A 22,624-nucleotide genomic window follows, 5' to 3' on the forward strand; every position below is an offset into this window, starting at 1 on the left:
GGAATAAAATCAACTTGGTCGTGATGTACAGTCTTCTTAATATGGTGCTGAACATGATTTGCTAATATTTTATTAAGGAATTTTTGCATCTGAGTTCATCAGGGATATGTTTTCTTTCCTTCATGTTTCCTCATCTGATTTTGGAATGAGTCACTGGCTTCATCAAATGAATCTGGAAGTCCATCCCTTTATATTTCATGGAATAATTTGTTGAGTACCGGCATTAGTTCCTCTTTAAAAGTTTGATAGAATTCAGCTGAGAATCCATCTGGTCCTGGGCTTTTTTTGTTGGACACATATTTTTTGGTTTTTAAAAATCTTTATTATATATCATTTGGTTAGGTAGCACACCCAGATTAAAAACTACAGATTTTATTGTTGTTACTTTTATGAATATTAATTTGCTTTCCATAATGAGATTATAAACCCCTTAAAAGTAACACCTAACATAATTTATCCGGCTCTATCAAAAAATACTACAATGGGAAAAATTTCTAAACTAAACTGCTTTCCTCCTCAAATTTGTTTGCTTTAATCATTTTTATAAAAATCAACTAAAATGGATTACTGCCTACTATCTTATGCATAATTATTTCAAACTGGTTAAGTTTTTCTTGATTCCCTTCAACCTTGCTTTCTGGCCTGTATGGAGGATATTGTACTGTAAAACATTAATTCCCTCAGAAGTAACAGATGTATTCTGGTACTTTGACCTGTGCAATTAATAGTTCTAACTACTAGGTTTTAAAATCCAAATATTTGTGTATATGCCTTCTCCTTTTTCCTTCCCACCAGTATCTCTTACTACTATGAAGGCATCTTCTTCTAAGAGTCCTTCCTCCTCCTCCAATTGTTTCTTTTTATCTGTTTTCCAAGTAAGAATATTAACTGTGGTAAAATTTCATTGAAAAAATTTGATAAAAGTAAAACAGTTTAATTTCCTCTAACAGTAAAATGAGTCCAAAATCACTATTTTTTTTTTTTTTCTTTCTGTTTTTGAAGTTCTGGAGATTAAACCCAAAGTCTTGCACATCGTAAGCAACACTCTATCAGAGCTACATCCCCAGCCTAGAAGTCTTTTGTAAATGACTCAAAGTCAGTCAAATTACTTAAAAGATATTTTTGTTTATTTGCAAGTTTCTGAATAAGGGAACTATGAGAAGTAAGGTGATTATGTTCCACTGCATCGTCGTTGTTGATGCTTGGAGCAATTTAATCTCATCCAATAAATAAGGGTTAAAAAAAAAGGTCTTAAAACACAAAAGAAATGTGTCACTATAATATACCTCTTTATACATATCCTAAAAAGCTCTGGTCTATGTTTAAAGCAAAACATGGGTTTAAAAAGTCCTCCCACTGGAATTCTTAAAACATTAGTAATAAGTCAAGTAATAGGAATATTTAATTTACCTGCAGACCAGATCTTTAGCATCTTATCCAGGAGCCACTGCAAAACTGAACAGATAGATATGAGGGGGAAAAGCATGTTGATAAACTCATATTTACCCTGTTTTTTCTGCTATTGACTTTAAAACCTTTACTTTGCTTATTTAATCTCTGTAGTGCAGAAGCTTTGAAATCCTTACTACCATGGTATCATCTGCCCAGTTTCCTAGTCTCCTGGGACCTGTATTATCAATCTACACAGCAATCAAGGAAGCTGCCATTCTTATATGGCCCTGTGCTCTGGCAGTGTTTACTTAGATCAAGGTGAGCAACTGACCTACACTGTACCAGTTATTGTTCTTCCTTATTTAGAACCTTTAAAAACCCCTATGTTCCAAGAATAGAAATTATTATTTCTCCACAGACAGACAGTATTTAGGATTATAAGACCTCAGAAATATTTACTGTCATGTGGAGAAAGCAATTTGACATAAGAGAGAATAAAGTTGACTTAAGAAGACAAGAGGGGTGAGGGTGTGCTGGCCACATTCAGGCTCCATTCCTGAGGCCGAAATGCATCATCACCCTCCCTATGATATGGTGGTTCATCTTTTGTTGCATGTAATAGTACAATACATCTTCTTTAAGCCTACACTAGTTCAAGATGAGTTTCTGCCTCTTCTGGTCAAAAGTCAGTGTCTGATTAATTCACTTAAATTTCAACTCCACAACATGTAAACTTTCTGTATGGCTCAAAGAAAAATCAAATCTTTACTTTTGATGTATCAAATTCCTCTGTTACTCTACTGGCAAACATGGAAATACTCTTAAATCCAGAATACTTCAATGTGGCTTAGGAAAACTTTCAAATTTTAAAATGGTTTTTAAACCCTCATAAGTCAATAAAGTATTGCTTTCAGGTTGTGTCCTTTTAAATAACATTTACCATTTTGCCATAATAAAGAGTACATCAGCATTAATAGTAAAACAAACTCTCTTAACATTAACCTTAATGTATGCTAAAGAATAGATTATCATTTTAGGAATTTTAAACTGATGACAGCATTTAGAGTAGTGACTAAAAATAATCCAATTACTATGATTAAGAATGTCAGATAAAGAAATTACTTGTTTACCTGATTTCTTAAGTATTTCACAGTTTATTTAAGGTTCTAACCCAGGAGCTACCCAGACGGGAAGAAATTTTTATTGTATGCATATTTCATTTGGGTTTAAAATCATATTCTTTAGCCACTGATTATTAGGAAAGTGCAACAATTGCAAGGAATTTATGTAGAGAAAAAAAAGTTTATAAGATGCTTAAATTCTACTTTAACAAAGTACTAATAATATACTAGCTACTTACTTTAGTTCCTGAGCTATCAACAGCTATAGAATCCACACTTCCAGCATGACCTCTGCAGCAGTGTAAGGCTTCACTTTGTTTCTCTCTACATTCCACTCCCACAAGAGAATGGTCTGATCCATAGAGGCACTCAGTAGTAAGCAAGACAAACTATCTGAAGAAAAGAGAACACAAGAACAAGAAACCAATTAGCACAAAATTTATACACATCATGTTCTTAAACTGAAAAATTCAAATTTTTTTGCGGATTTAAAAAATAAAAGAGCACAGGAGGCTTTTAAAAGAAAGTTAACATGGTGCACACCTGTAATCCCTAGTGACTTGGGAGACTAAGGCAGGAGGATAGCAATTTGAGGCCAGCTTTAACCAACTTAGTGAGACCCTGTCTCAAAATAAAAATTGAAGGGGCTGGGAAGAGGTAGCTGAGAGGTAAAGCACCTGGTTTAATCCCTAGTACTGCAAAAATTAAAAAAAAAAATTAAATTAAAAAAAAAAAACTAACATGGTTTAAAAGGAAAGAATCTTCAAAATTAGAAGATCTGCAATTAACACACTCAATAAACGTGAAAATATAATTACCTAATATAATTTTAGAAAGATTCACTGCCATCAATTTATGGTTTAAAATGCCCTTTTCTATCTAGTATTCTTCTTAGTTTAAGCAAAAATTCCTACCTTTTTTCACCCAGGCCACATCTTTTACAACATCTGTATGTCCCACAATTGTCATAATGACTTTCCTTCCAAGGACCAGATTCTAGAAGTCTTATCATAAGAACCAGTCAAGATCCTATGAAGAGGAAAAAGATCTATGAAGCAAATAAAGAGGTTTTTTTTCAAGCCCTGAAATAATTATGTTTCTATGGCAACTACAAAGTAAACCATGGGAGATTATACTTTTAAATGTTCTTTTAATATGAAGATTTCAAATATATCAGATGTTATACTTGAGTTTTCCTGATCTACTAAAATAGTAACAACTGGGCTGGGGTTGTGGCTCAGTGGTACAATGCTTGCCTAGCACGCATGAGGCATTGGGTTCAATCACCAGCACCACATTATAAAAAAAAAAAAAAAAAAAAAAAAACTAAGTAAAATAAAGGTATTGTGTCCATCTACAACTAAAATATATTATATATATATATAGTAACTGATGAACCCTAGATTTCACTTTTACTATTGTTGTAAATACTACTAATCCCAAGGAAACTATGCAAATTGCTTATAAAGCCTAATAATGCTCTGTAATTAACCACTGAAAACCATTAAAAAGAAAAACAGGGCTGGGATGTAACTCAGTGGGAGAACATTTGCCTATCATGTATGAGGCCCTGGATTCAATTCCCAACACACAAAAAAATAACAAAGCAAGAAAAAAACATTTCAAGTAAAAGCAGTAAAAACATGGCTTTGTGTGCTAATTCCAGGGACTCATCTTTTTTTTTTTTTCTTTGATCCTCTATTTTATTTATTGGGACTCATCTTTAAAAGAAGTAAGCTCCTCCTATGATTCACTCTTGAGGTATTTTTCTACAAGTCAGTCCACTAGGGATTTGCTTTGAGCCATCCATATTTCTTACTTGATTCTAGTCTGCAGATTGTAGCCCTAAATTTGCAAGATCTTCATCTTCATGGTAGTAGGCCAGGAGATCTGTGGCTATAAAATTACTTTTCTTCTAAGAAATAAATTGTATCCCTGGTATTAAAAGCAACATACTCAAATCAAATAAATTAAATGCTTTAAGACATTTGACTTGTACAGAATATAAAGGTCACATTTTCAAAGAGAAAAGAAAAACCTGCCAATAAATACTAATTTTCTTTTTGAATACACTGAATGCAAAGATCTTTCTGTCTAGTGTGACCACTGATATAAAAAAAATTACTCCAACAAAGAACAGGGAATTAGAAAAAATATTCATATAGTGGATTTGAAAAGACTTAAAGTGCGTAAGAAGAGAGAACATTCATCTATCAATACCATTCCTCTGCTCCTTTAATTGAGCTGATCCAGTCATCATGGAGCATGCATTGCTCTGGCTGGGGTGCAGTGTACTTCTCCACATATTCTAGTTCCACAACCTCTTCCTAGTCAGAGAGAAACCAGAAACCAGAATCAATTGGTGGTTTGGTTTCAAAATATTAATATAAAGATAAAGGACCCCCAACTTAATGTATCTTCTTTTATAACCCAGAAAATTTAGAACCACTGAAAAAGTCAAAACTTTACCAAATGGTGTACTAAGAATAATATTAAGAAATATTAATAGCCTTGGAAAATTCATGCTAAATCTGGTGGAAAAACATGAGAAAACCTCAAAATAAAAAAAATGATTAAAAGCCTACCATTTAATTGGTAGAGTTCCTTTTTAGGATATTGTAACAGTTCTAGAAATGGGCAGTGGTGATGGTAGAATAATATTGTGAATGAAATTGATGCCGCTAATTATATACTTGTATATTTTACCATAGTTTTTTCAAATCACCACAAAAATTGTAAAAGCAATTGTAAATTATATATTAATTATAAAAACAATACTAAGGAAAGTTTGAAAATGAGAAGGGAGGAATCATAGTAACCTAACAGTCATAGTTTTTATATGTATATAATTATTTTGTATTGCTGTATAAATATACATGTATTTGCTACTCCCTTTCTTGCCAGTTCTTTCATAAATATGAACATGTAATTCACCTGCATTTTCTTGAATAAAATGTTCTTATAAGAGGTTTTCAAAATTGAATATATAGAAACTGAAGTTCTAATTTCTCAGAAGAAAACAATAATCAATCTTGTGTGTTAAAGATAGATTCAGCCTGACTGATTCTACAAAGAGTTTATAAAATCTGATAATACTTTAAGCAAATACAGAAGGTAGTAACTGAACTTACTGATGAGATGTTCTCCAGTTCCATGTGTTGAACAAGGGCATTCGCAGAAACTGGCCCTTGATAAGGAAATCAAACTCCACATGTTTGTGGAACTCTAAAGAAAATACAGAATAAAATTATTAGCATTCTTAGGGTCTGCAGTGTTACTGGAAGAGGTATATGAGAACCCCCTAAACAAAAAGGTACACATTAACCCATGGTGACCTTTCTCCAGAATTTCTCGTAGCATATCAGACAAATATTATTTCAGTATACCATGTTAATTTTTAAGAGCAGAAATACTTTGTTCTGTTGGTATAAGTCTTTTCTTACTATTGCTGGTGTAATAATTATTGTTTTTGTTGTTATTTATTATTATTATTGGTACTAGGGATTGAACCTGGGGTGCTCAACCACTAAGCCATATCCCAGTCCTTTATTTGAAACTGGATCTCACTAAGTGCTTAGGGCCTCGCTAGGTTGTTGAGACTGGCCTCAAACTTTTGATCCTACTACTGCAGCCTCCTGAGCTGCTGTGCACCACGCCCCGGGTGTTACTATTTTGATGCTAAAGATTGACGTTAGGGTCTTGTGCTTACTAAGCACATTCTCTACCACTGAGCTGTTTTGATTTTTAGAAAACTTTCTATTCTGTGGAAATTTTAAACATATACAAAAGTAGAAATAACAATGAATTTCCACCATCCATTTTGATATCTACCAACTCACAGTCATCATACTCCTCCCTCTACTCCTTCACTGGTATAATTCAAAACCTCCTCCAAAATCACATCATTTCTTTGGTAAGTAGTTTATTATATATCTCTAAGATATAAAGACTTCAAAAAGTCAACAATGTTAACAAATTAAACAATTATTCCTCCTAATTTCAAATACCCAATGTTCACATTTAGAGAAGACTTTTTAAAATCAGCATCCAAAGTTCATACATTATATTTTGTTAATATGTTTCTTAACAGTGTCCCTCCTTTATCTCCTTGCCATTTATTCAATGAAGAAAGTAAGCCACCTGTCTTTACCTACATTCTGGACTTGGTAAATTGCCTCTTCAGGGTTTTCTTTAATGGTTCCTCTATCACCTATGTAGCTGGTAACTAGTCAGACCTAAGTTTGGTAAGATTTCCAGTTTCATTTTTTTAGCAAGATTATTCGTAGGCAGTGTTGTGTACTTCCACTGCATCATAACAGGATACAAGTAACATTTAGTTCTATCTCTTTTTAAGAGCCACCTTTGGACTCAGATGATGTCAGTCGGATCTAATGCATCATAATGTTCCCTGTCAGCCATTAAGCTATTTAATGGTGATAGCAGCCAATGGTAATCACACTTATATCAATTTTTTCACTTGGAGTTAGGAACTGGTAATCTAATTCTATCATTATTTCTATACTTGTTAGCTATAATCCTTCTAAAAGAATTCCTTCATCAACTATTTGGCTTGCTATTTTTAAAAAATATTAAATCTGAATCATTGCATCTTCAACTCAAGAGTAGTGAGTTATTCAATTTATACAAATTACAAATATTTAGTCTGTAAGTTTAAAAACTTATAAATCGGAATTGATATACATTCATAACGAAAGTAAAGAATAGGACCAACTGCAAATGCTGTGCGAGGCCAGGTGTGATGGCATTCTTTTTTTTTTTTTAATAATTTTATTGTACTTATTTATTTTTATGTGGTGCTGAGGCTCGCCAGTGCCTCACACATGCAAGGCAAGCACTTTACCACTGAGCTATAACCCCAGCCCCTGATGGTTCACTCTTGTAACCCCCATGACTTGGGAGGACAAGGCAGAAGGATGACAAATTTGAGGTCAGCCTCAGCATCTTGTCAAGACCCTGTCTCAAAAAATAAAAGGGCTGGGGATGTAGCTCAGTGGTAGAGCATTCCTGAGTTTAATTCCCCAATACTGCAATCAAGTAAACAAACAAACAAAAATGCTATGTAAGGATCTATGAATCAGAACTGTAGCTTGCTAGCAATAAATATATTACAGGCCCTGCATAATCCCAACTTTAAAAAAGGCTATTCAAAAACATCATCTCAAATTTCAAAAAAGTTGTGGGACTACATGAGATAAAGACGGGGCAAATATCAGCATTAATTTATAACTCTTACCATTTTTCCAATTAGGGCATTCCTCCAATAGAAGAGCTGCTTTGCAGCATTGGAAACACCTACATAAAAATCATGCTTGCCTTTTTTTTTTTTTTTTTTTTGCGGTACTGGGATCGAACTCAGGGCCTTGTGCTTGCAAGGCAAGCACTCTACCAGCTGAGCTATCTCCCCAGCCCCATGCTTGCCTTTACATGGTAACTACTTTGACAAATTTTGCTTTAAAGATCACACTTCATGTTATTTTTCATTTTTTATGCTTAGTTTTCTATTTTATGTACTGTTCCATTACTTTAAAAAAAATTACAGGGGCTGGGGATATAGCTCAGTTGGTAAAGTGCTTGCCTTGCAAGCACAAGGCCGTGGATTCGATTCCCAGCACCAAAAAAAAAAAAAAAAAAAATTACAGAAAATTTCAAATATATACAAAAATGGAGAATAATAAGCCTTTATAGACTTATCATCCAGTTTCAACAATTATCAACTCATGGGCTGTCTTATTTCATCTATATTTTTATGCTCATTATGCAGTTTAACAATTTATTAGTAATATATGCTTAGTATTTATCTTTAAAATGTTTAATATTCTTGCATGTTTATAAATTTGTTATATCCATTACCTTTTTATGATTCTGAACATACACACATAAAATACTAGTATTAATACTGGCATTTTGTTATAAAACACTCATATACAGATACCTTTGTTTTGCTTTAAGGCTCAAGAGATGTGCAGCTTGAGCTTCACTAGCAAGTAGGACCTAAGCACTGAGATGCTTGTTTTATGCCTATATAATCCACCCTCCATGTCACAGTCATAGTGCCTTGATTACCTCTATATCACAACCAGTATACAAAAATCTTTATTCTTAAATTAAAACCACCCTACCTCCATATTGACTTAAAAGCAGATTAAAAAATAATTTTTTCTGAGTACTTTTCTTTCAAAGTATCATCCAGCAGGGACATCTGTATGTTACAATTTATATTACTGTTAAAAATTCACGTATTGAGTCAAATAAATAAAAATGTAATGTATCTTAGTGTAGCTATTGGCACTGTGCCCCCCTAACTTCTCAAAGCATATATACCCACCATTTTGGCCTCCAGCAATTTATTGATGATGTTACTAAGGTCAGCAATTTCAGACGTGGCAGGAATTGAGAAGGGAACATCATCTACCACATATCTATAAAAAGGAAATGATATGTGAAAATCAAGTCTACAGATATTTTTATAGCAATTTTTATTCTAATTGGTTATACATGACAGTAGAATGCATTTTGACACATTGTACACAAATGGAGCACAACCTCTCATTCCTCTGGCTGTACATGGTGTAGATACCATTAAGTCTACAGATATTTTAACAAATGTGTACTTATTCATTCAACAACATTTATTAGATAACTACTACACTGAGTAAACAAAATGAATTAAGATATGTCTATTCTCAAGAGAGGTTAAAGTCTGGTAATAAAAACAGTTTTGAAGAACAATGCTGTAAGTGATAATGGATGTAAAATGAGAGAATAAGAAGTGATAAGTCATTTCAATCAAAGAAAAGGAGTGGTGGTGCAAGGTCTGAAAGGATGACCAAAACTAGATCATTCTCAGGCCACATCTAGAAAAGTGTTAATTTGCCAGGTGAGGGAGTAGGCAGGAAAAGCACGCAGGAAAGTAGGGAGAAGAGCAAAACAATAGCCAGGCATTGTTCCTATTTCAGAAAGTATTATTTGGCTTTAGGCAGTGACCAAAGATAAGGCTAAAGAGATGTGCAGGGAATGCTTTATATGCTGTGTTTATGAAATAGTTTTTACTGTTTTGTGTAGGCAACACAGCACCACTGTAGCAGTAACCAGTTACAGAATATCATCAGAATTTTGTTTAGTTAGATCTTTCTGGATGTGCAATAGAAACTGGATTAGAGGAACACAAGAGAGGAAGCAGATTAGGAAACTTGTAAGAAAGAATGTGAGAAAATATTTGCAAATCATATCTGATAAGAAGCTTTTATCTGGAACATATTAAAAACTCACAACTGTAATAAAAAGAAAATTGAATTTTTTAATTTATTTTTTAAAATGGATGTTTTCCAGAGAAAATTTAAAAATGGCCAACAGGCACAGAAAAGATGTTCACAGTTGTCAGGAAAATGCACATCAAACCATGAGGAAATATCATATACTAGGGTACATGTGATGAGAAAACAGATAATAAAAAGTATTGGTGAAGGTGTGGAGAAACTGGAGTCCTCATACAAGCAGGTTGTAATGTAAAATGATGTAGCTGCCTTGGAAAACAGTCTGGCAGTTCCTCAAAAGTTAAATGTAAAATTACCACCTGACCCAGAGACTTTACTTCTAGGTGTATACCAACAAGAAATGAAAACATGTTCGTACAAAAACTTAAGTTAATGTTCATATAACCACTATTCATAATAGTTAAAAGGTGGAAACAACTGGACATGAATTTAAAAAATGTGATAAATCAATACAATGGTATATTATTTGGCCATAGGAAGGAATACATAATATAGCATGGATGAACCATGAAAACCACATAGTAAGTGAAAGAAGCCAGTCACAAACACCATATATTAGGTGAAGTATGTAGCTCAGTGGTAGAGCTCTTGCCTAACATTCTCTAGGTTTTGGGTTTAATCCCCAACACCTAAATAAATAAGCAAATAATAATAATTCCATTTATACAAAACATCCAGAACAGACAAATCTACAGAAATAAATGGGTCAGTGGTTACCTAGGGGCAGGGAACAGGGGGTGAGGATAGCTAAAGGGTGATGAAAAATGTACTAACATTCACTGAGGTGATAGTTGCACAACTGCAAATACAATGCAGTTGGTCCTCCAAGTATCCTTTGAATAATAATAGCTATATAATTGTCATGTCCCAGAAAGCAGTTATTCCAAAAGGTAACACAACGTAGAATTAAAACTTTCCTTCTTCCTTTTACTTACTATTTGATCAATAAAAGTGGGGGGGCATAGCATGATTCTCTTTCACACATGCATACACATGTACAGTGAGTGTGAATTATATACAGATATGTATGATACTACTTCTCCCTCATTTTACTGACTAAAATGTATTAATTGAAAGGAAGAAGCAGAATTTTAATTTCTAAGTTTTGTTGCCTTTTGGAAAATCTAAGAATGGGCAAAACCACACACACCTATTTATCCATTTATTTCTTTGGTTAAAATACAGTGACCTATTATTTCTTACAACTTTGTGTGAATCAACAAAATCTCAATAAAAAATTCAATTAAAAAATACAGTGGCTATGCTAGTGCATTATCACATTCCTAGAAGTATTAAGGCTTAGTATATAAATTCATGTTCATCAATGATATGATTTATATATACCATGAACAATATGAGGAGTGAAAATGATTTAACAAGTTAATTCATAAAAGATACAAACACTAAATCAAAAGGTATAATCTTAATTCAAGTGGAGAGAGTAGAGAGTAGAGAGAGAGAGTAGAGAGAGAGAGAGAGAGAGAGAGAGAAATTATCATTAGCACCAGAAAAATTTGACAAACATCATTGACTCAGTCAACCCAAGAAGCTTAAGATTCATTTAAGGGACTTACAACATTAATAGAGCGATGTACACCACAAGGTACATAAGTAGATTTCAAATAAGTTCAATGGCTCTAGGAATGATTGGTAAAAATCTCTCTTCGTACACACACACACACACACACACACACACCCATACACATTATTGGTAAATGTTTGTATATAAATGACATTTATACATAAATACATTATATAAAAAGCATATAGCACACATACACACAATACACATACTCAAATTTGTAACTGAACTGACTTCACACTCTCATCAAAAACCAGTTCTATCAACCCCTCTATTCAGAGATTCACTTTCCATCCTGGTTTAGGAAAGCATCTTCTATCACCTACTTTAAAAGAAAATGAAAAAAAAAAAAAAAAAAGAAAAAAAGAACAGTAGAGGAAAGAGACCATGGGGAAGGGGTAAGACAAGGAAAGGGGAAATACCGGGGAGTGATATTGGCCAAATTATATTTTCATATTGTGTGCATGCAGGTATATGTAACAACAAATTCCACCATTAGGTGCCATTATAACACATCAATTAAAAATATAGAAAAAAAAAAAGGAAGTTAAGTTTTCAGAAGCTGTGAAACACCACTAAGCAGCCTTCATGTAACCATACGACCCCTTTGTTCACTGTTCAAATTACGCATATGGTGTGTATCATTCAGAAAGCAAACCCGAAGCCCTTCAGGCTCCCCACACACAATTCAAAATATATGAAGCCCAGGAAACTGAGCAGGAAGGAGGTGATCCTGAGGCATCTCCGAGAGGTTCCTGAGAAAGCCTTGCAAGGCACCACTTCTAACTGGGAGATATCGGGCTCAAGTTAGGAGAACAGCAGGAATAAAGTGTGTGTGTGGGGCGGGTGCTGACGGCAAAGGCAGTGACAATCAGGGAAAAACAAGAACACAAGGTCGAGCCTGGGGAAGAGAGAAAATACAGACGGCTGGGCCGCTTACTTACTTCTTGTTGTCAGTGTAGAAGCGTGTCTGGAGCTGAGCCATGGCGAGGAGTACACGCAAGACTTGCCCACAAAAATGTACGAGTTAGCAGTCCGAAAAGAGGTGCTCTTTAATGTCAACACTACAAAATGAGATGGTTACAATTAGTCTGCACAGGTAGGCGAGAACTGCGGTCCAAGCCTGGTTTCTGCTCTCTTCCCTTGGTGCGTCTCAGTAGAAGGCACCACGAGGTTCACCTTTCCCGACACAGGCCCAGTCCGCAAACATCAACTACCTATTCCTAGATTTAAGGAATCACCGATTGGGGAAGTAGAGTCTTAAAGGCAGAGTGTCCCCTTGATCTTTTTTAGATTTCTTCCCATACCTTTAGGCTGTGATCGATTATGAAGCTCCAGAAAGGCCCAACTCAAATCCGTTTTAAAAAATAAAATACTGTCGTTAGGCCGGATACTTCAATCCCCAGGAAGCAGCGCGTCTCATACGCTGTGACCACTGGGAACTGTAGTCTTGTCACGCTTCACTCAAGATCTCTTACTTGCATTAAATCCTCCCGAACTCCAGTCAGGTATTTATTAAACTTCCTCTCGTTGACTAAAGTCTTGTCAAGTTCCTTTTTTAAATGTATATTCTCAACCAGAAGCTAACCCAACCCTGATTTTTCCTGAGTTCTCACCGCTAGGCTCGAGTTAGGCAGGGCGGAAATACGAGAAAAAGGACGTTCGGAAGGGAAACCCGCGACGGTGGCCGATAGTTGTCTCAGTGCATGGGACCGCACTGCGCCTCCCAGAGAGGTGCGCCTGCGCATTGTGCTGGTCTCCATGGCGGGGCCTCGGAGCCAAGACGAGGTTGAGTAGACTCGTTTTGAATTTTCTCCCCTCTGCTCCAGCGGACTTCCCTCCTCGCCTTGCGGGCTCCCGGCAGCGGCAGGGCTGGGGAAACAGAGGTTTGGCAGTGTCATCTGCGCCGACGGACCGGACGCTACCTCCCAACCCCCATTTCTACCTCCTCGCGTCACCTCCTGACCCGCCCGGGCTAGTAGCAACTGCCGGCCCCCGCCCCTGTCGCAGCCCGGCACTGACGGCGCCCATCACGCTCTTCTTCGGGGCTTCTCCGGGCCCTCCTGGCAAGGCCCACTACCATCGGCCCGGGAGGGGGCTCGCGGGCCCGGGGAGGCAGGCTGGAGAAGGAGGTGGTTAGGTGTCTTGAGAAGGGTTGCAGAGCCCAAAAACGAGCCACCACCGCGAAAGACCCGCACCCCTCTGGCGGGAGCGCCCAGCTGTGGTCCCCCACGCTGCCTCGCGCCCGGCTTTTAAGCGTCTCCCCTCCCCAGTTTCTCAGCCCCTTTATACCTTGAGTTTAGAAGAGGAAAAGCGTCCGCCCACACCTTCTTCCCCCCGCCGGCTTTTGACTTTCTTTTGTTGTTGTTTTGAAGTTACCCAAAGCCTTGTGGTCGCAATGGTCCCAATAATTACTCTAGTTCAATATAGTTGTTTTTCTGAGGGAGGATGGATGGAGATAATACTCTCCAGATCCCAAAGTCACTTTTTAAGGCGTTCGCCAGCAAAGCTTCAAGAGGGGGTCTTCAAGAGAGAACAGTTTAGAATCAGGCAGAACTGGATTGCAAAATTTGTGGGCGGAACGGTATGTGTGCAGGTGAAGAAAACTAAAGCTTTCCTGTTTTACGTTTCTTAAAGATGTATTATGATTAAGTAGACGCCTAATATTTAAATTAGCTGTAGGAAATGTAGGAGTGATTTAAACAATTGGAAGTGAAATACAATCATTTATTAGAGGGGAATGGCGATAAAAGCACGACTGTTTTCAATTTACTCACTTTTAGAAAATGCGTACCCTGGAACGAGAATGCTTGGGTTGGATCCTGACTAGTACTTACTTAACCTCTCTGCCACACTTTGGTCAACTAAATAAATTAAGATGCCACATAAATTCTCAGTAAATATTATTATTACCATCATATTATGAATTCAGGCTTAACTGGAAGCTTTACCTATGTGAGTAAATGAGGGAGATGGCCACTTGTGTGGAGGAATAAAATGAGAAAAACTTCTGCAGAGGTACTAGAAAAACGCTTGTCATGGTTGAACTTGCGAACAGAAGTGTGGCCCTTTAAATGTGAGTCATTGTAATGATGAGGATTTACAAATTAAATAAGTTGGGATATCTGACACTTGAAACACTTTCTTAATTGAAATCTTACTTTGATATTTATTGGTAATATCATTAGTTAAAAATAACTTTTGGAAATGTATAAATAGCAGGTTAATAAATTTAACTGTCAATGTGAAATTTAGCAAATTAAGAATAATACCTGAGTCAATATAATTTGTGCTTAATTTAAATAGAAAAATATGGAGAAGATAGAGAATCTTAATACAGAATATGCTTAAGAAAATAAGACTCAGTTTGCGAATTGGAAGTCTTGAATCAGTGAAGTACTTATTTCATTTGAGACCTTTTAAAGAAAAATTAGTTAAGTTTTCCAAAATAGCTGAACACCCATATGGTGTTTTGGTTTTTTTTTTTCAAGCAGTGACTTAAGTGTCATGTTTGATGTCCCCTCCAAACAGTACCTAACATAGCTAATGCCTTTTACTTTGGATGTATTTCTTAAATTTAATTAGGAATATAAGGCAAGTTTTTTGTTTTTGTTTTTTGATAACCAATGGCAAGCTTTTGTTCAAAATAATTTCCTATGGAATTCATTTTCTGTGGTCCTCAGAAACACAGATTGCTATCTGGAGAATCATATCTTGGAATATATATATATATATATATATATATATATATATATATATATATTTCTTTTCTTTCCTGTTTGTGTGTGTGGAGGGTTCCCTACTTGGTCCATAGAATTAAAAGAAATTCTAAAATTTCAAGTGGCTTCCTCCTTCAGTTATCCTGTTTAAGGGTTTATTCTCAGATTGTTGTTTTTAACAGATAAATTTATTTTTAATTTTTTTGGCACTGGGGATTGAACCCAGAGATGTTTTACCACTGATCCATATTCCTCACCCTTTTTATTTTTTTCAATTTTGAAACAAGGTCTCACTAAGTTGCTTAGGGCCTTGCTAAGTTGCTGAGGCTGGCTTTGAACTTGTGATCCTCCTGCCTCAGCCTCCTGGGTTGCTGGGATCACGGGTATGCACCACTGTGCCCAGCCTAACGAATTTTAATACAGAAAACTATGGCGAAATTCAACAACATAATTAAATGATAAGACCGTTTTTTGAGAAATTACACCTGAAAAATTAAAGTTTAGAACAAACAGAATTGCTGTTGAACAAAGTAAAAACATTGGTATCCTAAGTTTGATCCTTTAAAGATATGAATAAGTACAGCCTAAATAGTATCTTTTCATCTACTGTGCATTCACTATGTAAACAATAAAAATGCCCCTTAAATAAAAACAATGAAGCACGAATTTTAGTTTTTTTCTAATTGTTGCTTTTTGGTTTTTTTGGGTTTTTTTTTGTTTTGTTTTGTTTTGTTTCTGATACTGAGGATTTCACCTCTGGGGTGGTTTACCATTGACCTACATCCCAGACCTTTTTATTTTTTATTTTGAGACAGGGTCTCATTAAGTTGCTTAAGGCCTGGAGAAGTTGCTGAACCTGGCTTTGAACTTGAAATCCTCCTGCCTCAGCCTCCTGAGTCACTGGGATTACATGCACCACCACATCTTTATTTTTGATATAAGATAAATCTACTTTCATAATGTGATATGATAGCATTCTAGATAGCAGTTTGCCAGAAAAAAATGAATACCTTACTGTTTTCTGAAGTCTGATTAGTAACAATAATTTTTTCTTTATCTGATCCAAATGCTTCTTAAGATATAAATTTAGAGGGACTGAGATGTGGCTCAGTGGTAGATCACTTACCTACTAGCATGTGTGAAGCTTTGGGTTAGATTCCCCAAAAGAAAGCAAAAAGAAAGAAGTTTATCAGTACTAGGATTGGGAGGTGGGACACAGGGGAGATTTTAAAGTTTCTTTTGGCTGGAAAAGATAACCTGTTAGAAAATGTCTTCATTGAGGAAAAAGAATTGCTACAAAGGTCTTTGTTTCATTTGCTATAGAATGTGAGAGTTGAAGTAAAACCGTAGTTTGAATTCTTAATTTTAGATAAGGAAACAGGCATTGAGAGGTTAAATCACCTACTCCAAGACACATGTAATTATCTGTAAAGGTAGTCTAGTCTTCAGTTCTCTTCAACTGAGTCAATTGAAGGTTCTACCAATTGAGGCCAGTAGTAGCTACTTTTTTAATAAAACCTGCATGATGAAATCTAATAGTTTTATTCATGTATAGGAAAATAAAATGTACAGTGAATAATTTCTCCTTACAGATAAAATGCTGCTATGAAGACACAGTTATAACTTTCACATAAATGAAGCTACAGCTATTATTATTTAGTGCCTCCAAAAAGGAAGAACTTTGTGAACATGAAAGGGCACTTCTGGGGATAGCAGAATGCTTGAGGCCTGGAATTTAAACTTGAGCCACTGCCTGAAGGTAATCACTTTATTTTTCACTTAAGTGAAAGAAACAGCTATATAACTTAACTACTATTTATTACATTTTAATGAAAAAGTCAAATTATATTTTGTTATAAGCAATTGTTCTATTTATGGTTACCAGCTGCAAAAGAACATTTTATAGTTAATGTTATTAGTATCTATGTCTTAAAAACTTTACGTTGAGTTAATTGGGAATTAGTGATAATAACTTATAGCATGTACTGACGAGAATAGATGGGAAAATTGGGTATTTTAAATCATTCTGCAGTTGTCAGGACTGTAGAAAATAATAGAAATTGTTGGAAGAAATGAGAAGGAATAACACTTTTCACTACAAATTATTTTTCTAAAAGGGTATTCATAAATTTAAAGCTGCTTTTAATCTCCATTTCAACAGTGGGTTAGGTTAGTATTCATATTTAAACCCATTTTTTTAAATATAGGAATTACTTTAAATAGAATTTTCCTTCTGTAACCATGAAAAGTTTTTTTTAACAATAGTTGCATTTTGCATTCCTATAATAAACAAGTTATCTTTCTTTCATTGGCAAAATCCTAATCTGGGCAAAGTTCTGAAAAAATGGTTGGTTCACAATCTTCCTCTGTCAACATCACCACCCCTTTACTAGTGTACTTACATAGTGTGTTCATACTTCCTTCAGTCTTCACATTTAGTTCAGGACTGTTCCCTCAGAGTTCTCCCAGCCTGTAATGTAATTGCTTCCTTATCTCCAAATTAAACTCTTCACTCCCTCAGCATAGTTGTTTCTAACTCATCTTAAAGGAAGAAAGCTTTTCTATAAATTTACACAAATTTATTAATGGCTAATACTCTTTCTAGAGTATTTATTTTTAATAGAAAATGTATATTAATTCCAATACAAACTTTATTAATGAATGTTAGTTTAAAAAAAAAGATAAAAATGGAAAAACATTTTTGAGGGACTAGCTGTAGGATGGGGTACCTATAAAAAAGAATATGCTTTTGCAGTTCTTTTCCCTAAGCTGTTTACAGTTTTTACAACTCCTTCCCAAACTCCATTTCTGAATGTGTTCTGCAGAATATTTTCTGTGACTTATAGTTAAACCTCTTGCTTTTGGATGAGATCAGAGATCCTTAGATTAGTTGCAGGAGATCTTTTTGTGTGTTAAGAACTGCCTCTAATAAATTTTAACCAGGAAAATTTGAGAATAAAAATGAACACAGTTTGGGCTGGGGCTATAGCTCAGTGGCAGAGCGCTTGCCTAGTATGTGTGAGGCATTGGGTTCGATTCTCAGCACCACATAGAAATAAACAAAATAAAGGCATTCTGTCCATCTACAACGGTAAATTTTTTTTTAAATGAACAATGTATTTTAACTTCTTAACCTATCAAAAAATGACTTAAATCTATGGATTTTTGACTAATAAAGAAGGTAGGTGCTTTGTTACCCCAAAAGAGTTCCTTTTGTGAAAGAGAGATCAAGTTTGGTATTAAACTACACATAAAGTTTGAGTTCTTGCAAATTGGAGCAAGTAGCTGAATCACAGAATTTTTTTTAATGGTTTAAATAAAATGATAAAGGTAAAACACTTTTAGTATAGTGCCTTATTATGGATAATCTTCTAAAAGAGCAGTGAGCCTCAATAAATTGAAAATAATATGTCCTCCATCATAGAATAGTAGAATGGTAATAATTCTAGCTAATAGTTATTAAGCATAGAAACATTCAGTAAACATTAAACTACTTTATAGCTAAGATAATTAAATTAATTATTGTTGACCTGTCACACTAGTATTTATGTTAAAAAATCAAAATAAAGAACTCCCTAGAATATTAAGAAATGTTTAACCCTAATGTCATCATGTTTAGACAGTGAATGTCAATATATTCAATTTATTTTAGAAAGCTTAATTGTTTCCAAATTGTATACTAGACAATTTACTTTAGAATGTTAAATTGTATTCCTGACAAATATTTCAGTTTTATTAAGTCCTTCAATAGGACTTTATTTTCAGTCAAATCTAACTTTGTAAAAGTTTTCTCTTCAGTTAGGGCTCTCTTATTTTTCTGCTCAGTGCACATTAGAAGACAATCAATAAATAATTAAATAAAATATCAGGATATCAGGATAGTCAACTATTAGAGACAAAAATCTTAGAAGTGGCTGGAATCTTAAAGATCACCCATACTGAATTATGATTTTAAACTGAAATTGAAGTTCAGAGAAGTTAATAACTTGAATTTTTTTTCATTAAATGCAGGTCAATTCTATGTTCATTCTGTACTACATTTAATGAGATGTATGAATTTTTAAAATTAAGCAGTAATAATTCAAGAGAGCTTATTGGTCATCTAAAACTATAAAATTTTTACAGTTTTTCAATGATATAGAATGTTTAGAAATATATTTAGAAACTTCATACTAAGACCAGTTTTTTTGTTTTTGGTTTTTTGTATTGGGGATTTAACCTTGGGGCACTCTACCACTGAGCTATATCCCCAGCCCTTTTTATTATTTTATTTTGAGCCAGGGTCTCACTAAGTTGCTTAGTGGGCCTTGCTAAGTTGCTGAAGCTAGCGTCTAACTTGTGATCCTCCTGTTTTAGTTTCCTGAGTCACTGGGATTACAGGCGAATGCCATTGAGTTTTAATTACATCAATGAAATGACTAGAATTTTTACCCTCAAAAACCAATGGATTTATTTAGTCCAGATAGGTGTATATTCATATGTAGTTAAAAAATAAAAATAAACATTTATTGAATACTGACAATGTGTTGGGTTTTTTGCCATGCCCTTTACATACATTATTTAATGTTCATAACAGCCCTATGAAGTGGATATAATATTATTCCTAGTTTGCAAATGAGAAAACTAAAGCTCAAAATGATTACCCAGCTTGACAACTAAGTATAAAACTGAAATTCAGACCTATATCAAATGACTACAAAATACACAGATCTGTGCAGTTTTACTGACTGAACCTTTTAGTAAAATACTTTCTGACTTGTTTGTTTTTAAGATGGTGTCTCTCTATTTTTCTCAGTCTGTCCTCGAACTTGTGGGCTCTAGGGATCCTTCTGCCTCAACTTCCAGAGTAGCTAGAACTATAGATCTATGCTTCCATGCCTGGCTTCTTTCTGTTTTTATTTCAAATTTTAGCAAAAAAAAAATATATATTTTTTTGTGCATACTTGAACTCCAGTATTGTCCAGAATGAGTGTGGTAACTTAATCATATATTTCAAGATAACTTTAGAGTTTATATACTATGATTTGCTATTGACTTTATTTCACGATCACTCTGATTTACAAAAATTGAACAAATAATAAAACCCCATTCCCCGTCTCACCCTAACACACAGCTTCCCTATTATTGTCTTGCATTAATATGTCACATTTCTTAAAATTAATGAACAATATTGATATATTATTATGAATGAAAGTCTCTAGTTTACATTAAGTTTCACTCTGTTGGACAGTTTTGTGTATTTTGATAAATACATGATATCATGTATTCACTATTATAGTATCATCACCGTAGAAGTCCCCTGTGCTTCACCTATTCATACATCTTCCTGCCCGCTTTATACACCCAACAATCTCTGCCAACCACTGATCTATTACAGTGTCTATAGTTTTGCCTGTTCTAGAATGTTATATATTTGGAACCATAATGATATGCAGCCTTTTCAAATTGACTTGTTTCATGTAGGAATAGAAATGGGCATTGAAGTTTTCTTTATGTCTTTTTGTGATTTGATGTTTCATTTGTTTTTTTTTTTTGGTGGTGTTAGGGATAGAACCTAGGGCTTTCCACATGGTAGGCAGGAACACCCCCAGCCCTGTCATCCCCGTGACTCAGGAGGCTGAGACAGGAGGATCTCAAGTTCAAAGCCAGCCTCAACAAAAGCGAAGTGCTAAGCAACTCTGATCCTATCTCTAAATAAAATACAAACTAGGGCTTGGGATGTGGCTCAGTGGTCTATTGCCCCTGAGTTCAATCCCTGGTACCCACCCCTGCAAAAAAAAGACAAATTCCATGGGCTAGAGATGTAGCTCAGTGGTAAAGTACTTAACTCACATACACAAGGTGTTGGATTCTATTCCCAGCACAAGAAAAATGTTATTAGACAACAGCTCATATCTTCTTCTTCTTCCTTTTTTTTTTTTTGTACCAGGTATTGAACTCAGAGCCATTTAACCACTGAACCTCATTCCCAGCCTTTTAAAAATATTTTATTTAGAGAAAGGGTTTCGCTAAGTTGCTGAGACTGACTTTGAGTTTATGACCCTCCTGCCTCAGCTTCCTGAGCCATTGGGATGACAGGTGTGTGCCACTACACCTAGCTACACCTCATATCTAAACCATAACATTATTCTCTGGCTTCCAAAAGCTTATGCCCATCTCACAATGCAAAATGCATTTAGTTCATTTCCAAAAGTCCTTATAGTCTTAACAGTTCAAGCTTTGCCTGAAAGTCCAAGTCTCTTCTGTGACTCAAGGCAAACTCAGTATGAGCCCCTGTAAAAATCAATATCCAATATGTAAAAGCACAAAAAAGTAAACATTTCCATTCCACATGGGAGAAATAGGAGCATAGATAGATGGGACCAACAACAGAAACAAGTCCTGTGGCTCCACATCGAGAATCTGGGACTCATAGCATCATGTTCTCTCCAAAGGGCTTGTGTTGCCCCTCTCCCATGGCCTTGCTGATTGCAACCTTCATGACCTCTGTTGTGGCTGTTTCTGCTGAATTCCTGCAACATTTCTTGGCATCTCTTAATCTTGGGGGTCTCAACTTCAACTTTGGCTTCTTTTTCACTTCTTCACATATCACACACTCAGGAGCAACCCATTTGGACTCCAACCCTGCTACACTATGTTTTGCCTTCCAGGTCTTCCTTTGAAATCTTGGTGGAACACTCCATGGGCCCAATCTCCAGCATCCTTCAGTCTTGCAAAACCAGCATCATGTTGTCACCAAGGTTTGCTGCCATCTTGAGCAGTAGCCAAGTCTCCTGGGACAATGGCATCAGCAGCTTTTGAGTGCCTGGATGTCTAAGCATAGTGAAAAAACTTCCTACACCCCAACACCTCAGAAACCAGGAGCCCCTATGGTCTTTTCTCAAAGGAATTTTTACTTTTATACCTTTGAGCCTGAGTTGGGTGTGGTCTTGCCAATTCCTAAAATGTCTTCAAGACATTTATTGATTCTGAGTAAAGTATTCAGCATCTTTTTAGGAGCTGCAATGTCTTTAACAACCACAAATTATTTAACCCTAGTTTTACTTGCACTTTTCTGGCCAAATGTCAAATTTTCAAAGCTTTCTGCTCTGTTTTCTGCTTCTGATCATCACAAACTTGGCTAAAAGCTTCTAGCAATATCCATGCCACTGTCTAAATACTGTACTGCCTTGAAATTTCCTCCACAGATTAATTAGTCCATTATCTTTTAATTTGAGCCTCATAGAAAGTCTTAGGGTATGTGTAAAATGTAGACAACTTCTTAGTCATAAGGTAATGTAAATGACCTTTTGTCCAAATTCTAATATAGTCTTTCTCCTCTGAACTCTCATGAACCCAGTCTTTACTGTCCACAGTCACACTGGCATTCTGGTTTTCAGAGCTCCCACCAGAATAGCCCATTAAACTCTTCTTACACTATTCTAAAACTTTCCATGCTTGCATCTCTAAATTTTTCAAAATTCTTTCCACAAACTCCAAAGAGCTCCAAAAACTTCTGTTTCATATGGTCAGGTT

General features: G+C 35.3%; 2 protein-coding genes across 10 annotated transcripts in view; one reads left to right on the forward strand and one right to left on the reverse strand.

The window, feature by feature from the left end:
* Wdr12 (WD repeat domain 12) overlaps window positions 1-12,683 on the reverse strand; it is a 28,168-nt gene extending 15,485 nt beyond the window's left edge. The window contains 11 exon segments of the mRNA XM_047547461.1: window positions 1,411-1,437; window positions 1,440-1,455; window positions 2,753-2,820; window positions 2,823-2,906; window positions 3,428-3,487; window positions 3,490-3,542; window positions 4,734-4,840; window positions 5,645-5,679; window positions 5,682-5,738; window positions 8,856-8,953; window positions 12,335-12,683. Coding sequence (XP_047403417.1) covers window positions 1,411-1,437; window positions 1,440-1,455; window positions 2,753-2,820; window positions 2,823-2,906; window positions 3,428-3,487; window positions 3,490-3,542; window positions 4,734-4,840; window positions 5,645-5,679; window positions 5,682-5,738; window positions 8,856-8,953; window positions 12,335-12,375 — 646 coding nt within the window. The 5' untranslated portion in view covers window positions 12,376-12,683.
* Window positions 1-22,624, forward strand: part of Carf (calcium responsive transcription factor) — an 84,666-nt gene that overhangs the window by 10,448 nt on the left and 51,594 nt on the right. For all 9 annotated transcript variants that reach the window (XR_007107941.1, XR_007107940.1, XR_007107945.1 and 6 more), the window contains exon 2: window positions 16,702-16,868. The gene's annotated coding sequence lies outside the window, so the exon portion shown is untranslated. The remainder of the gene's footprint in view (window positions 1-16,701; window positions 16,869-22,624) is intronic.

Source organism: Sciurus carolinensis, chromosome 3 (genome assembly GCF_902686445.1).
Source record: "Sciurus carolinensis chromosome 3, mSciCar1.2, whole genome shotgun sequence".
NCBI lineage: Eukaryota > Metazoa > Chordata > Mammalia > Rodentia > Sciuridae > Sciurus > Sciurus carolinensis.